General features: G+C 42.6%; 1 protein-coding gene across 1 annotated transcript in view; it reads right to left on the bottom strand.

The window, feature by feature from the left end:
- mapk14b (mitogen-activated protein kinase 14b) overlaps positions 1–8,615 on the bottom strand; it is a 49,569-nt gene that overhangs the window by 452 nt on the left and 40,502 nt on the right. Inside the window, exons 9-12 of the mRNA XM_061985662.2 lie at positions 5,158–5,237; positions 3,743–3,821; positions 1,526–1,699; positions 1–3 (exon numbers count right to left, since the gene is read on the bottom strand). The exon at positions 1–3 is cut by the window's left edge and continues 452 nt beyond it. Of these exons, the coding sequence (XP_061841646.1) occupies positions 1–3; positions 1,526–1,699; positions 3,743–3,821; positions 5,158–5,237 (336 nt within the window). The remainder of the gene's footprint in view (positions 4–1,525; positions 1,700–3,742; positions 3,822–5,157; positions 5,238–8,615) is intronic.

Here is an 8,615-nt window from a genome sequence, read left to right as displayed (position 1 = left end):
ACCCTTGTGGACAAAAACAAAGGCAATTATTATCACACCAACTACCATTTCAACCCTGCGGCTAATTTGTGCATTATAATCCAAATAATTCAAGCAAATACACCTAGAAAGTGTTTTATGGCTGACTGCAGGCGTCCTTCCATTTACGGCTAGAGCTTCTGCTTCCTGCCGTGCATAGCGTTTCTACTCCACTTTTATTGTTGGAAATATTGGTAGCATTTTAAGATGTATTTCAATAAAAAGTGTGCAGCAAATAAAATCTCGTATTATTTATGGTTGTGTTGTTCAGAGGTCCTTGAAAGCACCGTCCATCTCACTGAGAGAGCACAGCTTGTAAGTTGAACATCTTCTGTTTACTACACTACTTTTATTCTACGCTTTGAACCATGCGGCTAATAAAACGCTGGGGTTAATTTATGGATTTTTCTTAGCTGACAGCCACGATGCAAAAGATTTGAAGAAAGAACAAGCAAAGACACTTAAAAGGTGTGTTATTGTGCCATCTTTTGGAGGAGTTCACTCACTGCATTGTCCTTCTGTTTAGGCTGAGCTGTCAAGCGGAAGTACGGCTGCTGTTCCGTCTTCGAGCCGTCCATAGCGTTTTTACTCGTATGGATTCTTCATTCATCACTCCAAACGTCTGTAAGTTTTACAATATAACCAAAACTATTCTTATTAACTAAAGCGTCCCATGTGTGACGTCTGTAGGAGTGTTTCCATGCATATTTGTACGTGCTATGGTAATGTAATGATGCTAGCGTTGTTAGCATTAGCTAATATGCTAACACGGTCTATGTTAGTATTATAAACTTACAAAGACATTCTTTTTGTATTGTTTTACTTTCACAAATTCCTCAGTAAATTCACCAAAATGTCACTGTGGAGTTATTGAGTCTGTTTAGCGGATTGGAGAGCTAGCTTGCGCAGCTAGTGGGTCCATGACCATGACTTCTGTTTTGTTTGATCAACCGTTTCACTGCCGTGTGACAGACACTGTTTGGAAACACTTAAGGTATGTAAATAAACATTTACAGAATATTTCAGTGTAAATAAGTCATTTCACAATGTATATATCTGCCACTTATAGTCCGGTGCGACTAATATATGGAACCTCGTTTTTTCCTCAAATTTAGTGGGTGTGGCTTGTATACTGTAGCGCTCCTCAGTCCGAAAAACACGGTAAGTTTAGATTGGGGTATGTCGTTTCTTAATGGGGAAAGATGTTAAGGTCTCTCGTTTTCATGTTAGCATATAAGCTAGCGAGTCAATGGGTGAGTTTATCAAAGTGAAGTTATCAATCACATTTTTCACAATCATTTAAATTGAAGTTATTACTGTTTATCCCTAGCTGGCACCGTTTCAAAATTACTGATTTGACCCGGCTGGGATAGGCTCCAGCACCCTCCGCGACCCCAAAAGGGACAAGCGGTAGAAAATGGATGGATGGAAACAATTAAGGTATATAAACAAACTCTTTGTATATCTGCAGCTAATATATGGACAAATACATCCAAGAAACTCTTACTCTTCCACTCCTCGATTTCCAGCTCGCGGCTTTCGAAACTCTGGTCATAAGGCTCTGCTTCGGGCTCGTCGTCCGGATCGTGGTACTGAGCAAAGTAAGGGTGAGCCAGCGCCTGGGAGGCTGTGATCCGCTTGTCTGTGTCCAGCACCAGCATCTTCTCCAGCAGGTCCACAGCTGGAGTTAAAAGTTAAGTTAAAGTTAAAGTACCAATGATTGTCACACACACACTAGGTGTGGCGAGATTATTCTCTGCATTTGACCCATCACCCTTGATCACCCCCTGGGAGGTGAGGGGAGCAGTGGGCAGCAGGGGTGGCCGCGCCCGGGAATCATTTTGGTGATTTAACCCCCAATTCCAACCCTTGATGCTGAGTGCCAAGCAGGGAGGTAATGGGTCCCATTTTTATAGTCTTTGGTATGACTCGGCCGGGGTTTGAACTCACAACCTACCGATCTCAGGGCGGACACTCTAACCACTAGGCCACTGAGTAGGTGGTCATGACCATCACAATGATTGTGGATTGATATTGAAATAGTCTTTGACTTGAACACACCAACACCAGGAATGAAACCATAGCAAAATTTCATAGGTGCTGAAAAAGTTCAATATTGTGACCAATCTGCTTTTTTTTAAATGAGTAAAATAGACACTATTTTGAATGTTTTGTATTCATGTTTATAAAATGACTTCAAAATAGTAATTACTTTACTCATGGAAATGCTCTGGAATAAATGCAAATAATTACTGGTCATTCTTGTGTTACTTGATACAAAAACTTCAAATATTTGAAATATGCAGTGGAGATGTTTCATGAGAGTAGAGTGTGTGCATGTGCATTTAAAAGGAGGTCTGTTAACTCTTGTCACTGGCTCACGTTAGTGCTGGCTAATAAAGAGATTGAATGATGGCTGTCGTCTCCTTGTCCACAAAAGGGGTATCATTGATTATTCCCTCCAAGTAGTGGCGTGTGTGTGTTGTTTGCTGTGGGATGTTGCCTCCTTCAAGTTATTTTTAGTGTGGTGCTGCCATGATTAAAAGTAGATTTCCTACATTGAACTTGCTTTGTTCCGACGCCGTCTTGTTGACATACAACCAGATGAAAAGTAGCGTGCCACATTACGTCAAACGTCTCGCTTACTGCATTGTAACGTACCTGAAAGTAATTGGATTACTCCTTACTAAAAGTAACGCCAGTATTACACTGTATAACGGCGTTATTGGGAAGTGTTATGCTTCACTGATAAGTGTCTTAGTATTTGATCTGTTTTAAAGGCTAAGCTTTTAATGTTGTAAATATTGGTGTGTACTGTAGCACTTTAAGATGTATTTAAATAAAAAGTGTGAAACAAATCAATTCTATTATTTTTCATTATATGTGGCGAACGTTGTGTTGTTAGATTCTGTTCAGAGGTCCTTGAACGCACCGTAAAAACACAATCCTCCATCACTCAAGCTAAGAGAGCTATCCATAGCGTTTCTACTCTTATATATTCTTCATTTATCACTCTAAACATTTGTGAGTTTCACAATACAACTGAAACAATTTGAACTTACTAAAGCGTCCCATGTGTGATGTCTGTAGGAGTGTTTTCATACATATTTGTACATGCCATCATACAAATAACGAGCTTTGTTAGCATTAGCCAATATGCTAACACGTTTATGTGTGTCTGTGTTACTATTATTAACTTACAACGGCACTCTTTTTGTATTGTTTCAGTTTAGTAAATTCCCCAAAAAGTCACTGTGGAGTTATTGAGTCTGTTTAGCTGATTGGAGAGCTAGGTACTTCTGTTTTGTTTGATAAGCCGTTTTACTGCAGTGTTACAGACAATGTTTGTAAACAGTTAATCTCTCTGCGCTCTGTAGTCCAAAAAAGACGGTAAATTTAGATTGTGGTATGTCATTTTGTAATGGAGAAAGACGTTAATGTCTCTTGTTTTCACGTTAGCATATAAGCTAGCGAGCTGGCGCCAGTCAGTCCGTGAGTATATCAAAGTGAAGTTATCAATCACATTTTTTTTATCCTTTTAATTTCACCGCGATTATCGTTATTACTGTTTCTTGTTACATCCCTAATTGGCACCCTTTGAAAATGACTGATTTGGCCCCGATTACGTAACCCTATTCCAAAAATGGGAGGGTTGTATTAGGAAGGATCATTTTTTCCTAAATCTGCTGTACCTCTTTGGTACGTTGAAAAGCAGGGAACTTACCAAGAGGGTTTGCACCAATGAACACATCCGCAAAGTTTCTCTTGGGCATATGAGGAATGGAGTTGATATAACTCCTTGCCTGAGAGGGAAATAAAAGAAAAAGGTCAACCACATTATGTTGCGCTAAAAATCAACGTTACTGTTTCTGTTTATCCTTCCATTCAAGTAGCAGTAGAGTGGAAAAAAACAGTTGCCTCTATATTGAAGCTATTATCACATATAAATGATTTATGACGTCAAAAGACTTACAAAGTTAGTAAATAAATAGATATGATCAAAAAGTATCAATCTCACGGAGATTCCCCAGACATTTTGAGAGATAATGAGGCAGCTAGTCACGTGATCATGTGATGTAGAGGAAGAACCACAGATCCCTTCCCCATCAACAACAAAGCTAATCAAGCAGACTTTGTGGGAGCCAACGACGATTACTTTGGAGAAAATTATGATCCTGGATCTTATATTTTTGAGCCCGAACACAAAGAGGATGAGTAATAAGTTTTAGAAGCCGATTGATGGATGCCGTTTCATTGTGACACTATAGCATTAGCATCATTGCTAGGTGCTAAACATACAAACTAACCTTAATGAAACAAACATATATTTCTACTCTCACTGGGATACCGACCGACAGGACCCTCACAAAATTCCATTTAGATAAAGAATCAATCACAATCCCCACACAGGTTAAAAAAAAGTTCCTGCAGGAAGCGTTTCTTTGTGTCTTTTTTGCCACCTGGGACATGTGAAAGTGAACCAGCCTCTGGGTCCATGGCCACGTTTGTCTACTAGCCGGTGAGAGATGCATGAATTATAATCTAAAATTGACTTTTAGCAAGTTTGACACCAAGCAGAAGCAGCCGAATGTGTCAACAATAATAACAATATCACTCATATTTGATTCATTTTCAGGTCAGGACATGTGAATGGAGTATTGTTTCTGGATGTTTTTAGAGAGTATAATGCGAGGACTCAATGGTTAGATACTTATTTACCATTTCCAATGCATCAAAATATGTGTTTTTGTCTTACACAAAGATTGTGAATGATAAACAGAACATCTATTTGCGTATTTCCAGTATGACTCATCTAATAATATGGTCAGAGCGTCACTGCAGTGATGTCACTCTGCCAAAATTGGACTGTAATATTCAAAATGGCTGAGTGAATTTGTGGCATTTTGTAAAATGTGTTTTCACATTCTTTACAGATTGTAAAGACAATTAGACTTGCTTTCATGGACACAATGAAACACAAACTAGTTAAGCTGGTCCTTGAAGACATGCTTTTAGTTGCTGATGATGTCACCTGTTCAAGCAGCCACCAGTGAGTCGGAGAGGAAGTGCCAGAGCAGAGGCTTGTTTTCAGTTAAAGAAAGGCTTTCCCACAATGCATATGACTTTTCATGTTCTCACCTCATGACTGGGCATTCTGCTGATGAGCGAGGCCGGAGGAGTTCCCGTTAGACGCATGATCTGCTGCAGCTGGTTTATATCTGTGGTGTTCCAGTCAAGGACCAAGAGCATCTCTTCAAGACACACCTTCCTTCAAGTGAGGACACATCTTACTTCAAGTGAAGAGACATCTCATTTCAAGTGAAGATACATCTTACTTCAAGTGAGGAGACATCTTACTTCAAGTGAAGAGACATCTTACTTCAAGTGAGGACACATCTTACTTTAAGTAAGGAGACATCTTACTTCAAGTGAGGAGACATCTTACTTCAAGTGAGGAGACATCTTTTTTTTTTTTTTTTTTTTTTTTTTTTTTTCTTCTTTTTTTTTTGTGTCCTGTCCAGCTTCTCAGGCAAATCATATAGTTGATGTAGATGCCCATATCGGCTGTTCAGATTTACTTTACAAAAGAGAAGTGTAGGATACTTCTCTTGTTGCCTTATTTGTATTTTACTTTATTAAATGTATTTATATTATCATTTAGTGCAGCCGGGCCGGAGCAGGAGGGGATAGAAAGAGAAAAAAAAAGAAGACAGAGGGGGAAATTGTGGGGACAAGAGGGGGATTAGACAGAGAGACAAAAACAACAACAGCAAACAACAACAACAACAACAATAGAGCAACATCAGCAAATATGACATGTACAAATATGATGGTAAAAGTAATAGCAAATAAGCAGTTAGCGAAAAATAAAAAATAATACAGAAATGACAATGAGCATTATTACACTACAAATGGATCAATACAAATACCAATAGAAATAGCGTTATTGATAATGAACAATACCAATAATTTACCTTTATTATCAACAATACAGTTGTTTAAATGCAACAATACATATACGTAATGATAACTTGAGATACGAAAGAATGCAGAAAAATGGAGGGGGAGAAAGAGAAGCAACCTACATTAACCTTGTAGATTGTTATAGTCACAATAGGTTAAGCTTTGTCAGTGTGCCATGTGTTACACCCAGTTTACCCTTGGGCAACAACGTTAATATATGTTTGATGAAACGTGATTATGTGCATGAGTGTAAGTATGCATATGTACTTGTATATGTACAGAATGTGTATATGTGTTTGTACAATGAATGTATATGTACAGCATGTGTATATGTGTTTGTACAGTGAATGTATATGTACAGTATGTGTATGTGTATGTTTGTATATTGAATGTGCGTGTGGATGTACGAACATTAGGTAGGTAAATATGTACTGTATTTGTGTATGTATGTGGGAGCGTAGGTACCTATGTACGTATGTGAGCATATGTGAATTTGCATGTACAATACAATCGACTCCCAGAGTGCGTGGGAGCCAGAGCACGGCCCCATCACCCCCGAGAGCCCAACCCACAAACAGGAGGCGTGGTGCCCAGGGAACCAGGGACCACCGCCCCCACGCAGCCAAGCCGGCCAGCGACAGGAACCCCAGAGCCCGACCCACCGTACCGCCCACAAGGGCCAGCAGCAGGCCACAGACAGACGCACCCGGCAGAGGACAGGGCACGAGAAAAGCAGGGGACAGCCAGACCCCAAGCCAGCGAGAGACCACACCCCACACGGGCAGAAAGGCGAGACGCCCCGCCCGAGGGACCCAGAGACTCCCCGCAACCGGACGGGAAGACCGCCCCCGCCCCACCGGCAACCGGGCCCCCACGAGCCCACCCCCCACCCCCGGAGAGCGCGGCGAGGCCAGCCCCCGGCCACCCCACCCAAATCGGCCGCCGCAGGACCACCCAGGCACAGGGCCACGGGAACCACCCACCCCACCCGCAGGGACCCCAACGATGGAGATGGAACAACCAGCAACCGCCCCGCCGAGCCCCCCCCCTGAGGGAGGGGGGAAATTAAAAAATAATATTAATAAAATATATTAAAAAATAAATAAATTAATTAATTAATTAATTTAAAAAAAAGAATTAAAAAAAGATCACAGACATGCTGACAAACAAGGTCAATACCCCAGCAACTGGCCGACTCGCAGCACCTCGGAATACCTTGCAGCACCAAGCTACCACAATAGACGCAGGGACTAGGCCCAACAGGCCCCAACCAAGACGGGCACCCGGAAGGGATGGACAGCGGGACCCAGGAGCTCCAGACACGCAGTTCGGATGCAGTAGCCCGAGGCGTCGACCACCGTCTGACAGGCAGGCCCAGAGCGTACCCCCAGAAATATACATACATACATACATATATACATACACATACATGTATACATACCCACACGTACACATATATACATATACATACACATATGTACACATACACATATATAAACATACATACATACACACACATATACATACATATACACAGTTCGTCAGCCCCGACAGCCATCACGCGCACGCGCTGCCACCAGTCACAACATCAGCCACACCCCTGCACCAGACCCAGCAGCCACGGGCGCCCACACCACAAACAAACGGCAGCAGAAACAGCAGCCGCAATAACCCCGGACAGCCAGCACCAGCCAATCAAATCAAAGCGATTAAAAAAAAAACTGCGACCAGCAACCACACGCCACCAGGACCACGGAGACCAGCCGGCGCCAGCCCGCCAGTCAGCCCGAACGTCAACACGCAAACAAGAGACACCAACAACCCCCCCAACCAAAAGGCCCCCCACCCCAACCCAAACCCGCACAAACACACCACCGCCCAAACAACCGAGACACAGCATCCAGACCAGACACGGGGGCTGCGCCGCCACCACATCAAGTCACCAACAGAGACCCCACAGCGCAAGGTCGGGCCACACGGGCACGGACCCCACCCAACAGGAAGTGAGACCCGCGCGACGCCACACACAAATAAATAATACGATTTAAAAAAAAAAAAAAAAAAAAAAAAAAAAAAAAAGTAAATAATAAAATTTAAAATAATAAATACATAAAAAATAAAAAATATATATAACAATAATAAATGAATAAAAGCCTGGCAGGCCACCAGACCGCAGTCCCCGCCGGCCGACGAGGCAATGAGGGGTGCGCCGAACCCCAAACCCCCCATGCATGTGTACAAGGCCCCCAGAGTGTCTACTGTGTAGTTAAAATTAGGAGGTCAGCCGTTACAGCCGACCTCCAGTCCCTATTGATGTGTGTACTGTAGCGTGAGTGAGATATGTATGCTTGTGGGAACTAATAATGCGATTAAAATTGGGGGACATCAAGGTCATGGTGGGTCCCAACCAAACCAAGCCCCCCAAATCCTAAGTGTCTAATATGCAGCTAAGATTGAGGGATGGACGAGCAGGGGACAAGACAGGAGGACTGGAGCCCCATTGGAGGCATCCTCAACCCCCCCCCCATGCCTCCCCGCAGGACAATCCCCAAAGTCCTATATATGTGTGACTGTGTGCGCTATAAGTAGGAGGAGTAGAGGGCCCGGACAACCCCCCAGTCCACGCGGCCGAC

This window comes from Nerophis lumbriciformis, linkage group LG23, assembly GCF_033978685.3.
Source record: "Nerophis lumbriciformis linkage group LG23, RoL_Nlum_v2.1, whole genome shotgun sequence".
NCBI lineage: Eukaryota > Metazoa > Chordata > Actinopteri > Syngnathiformes > Syngnathidae > Nerophis > Nerophis lumbriciformis.
This window is presented reverse-complemented; position numbering and strand designations above follow the sequence as displayed.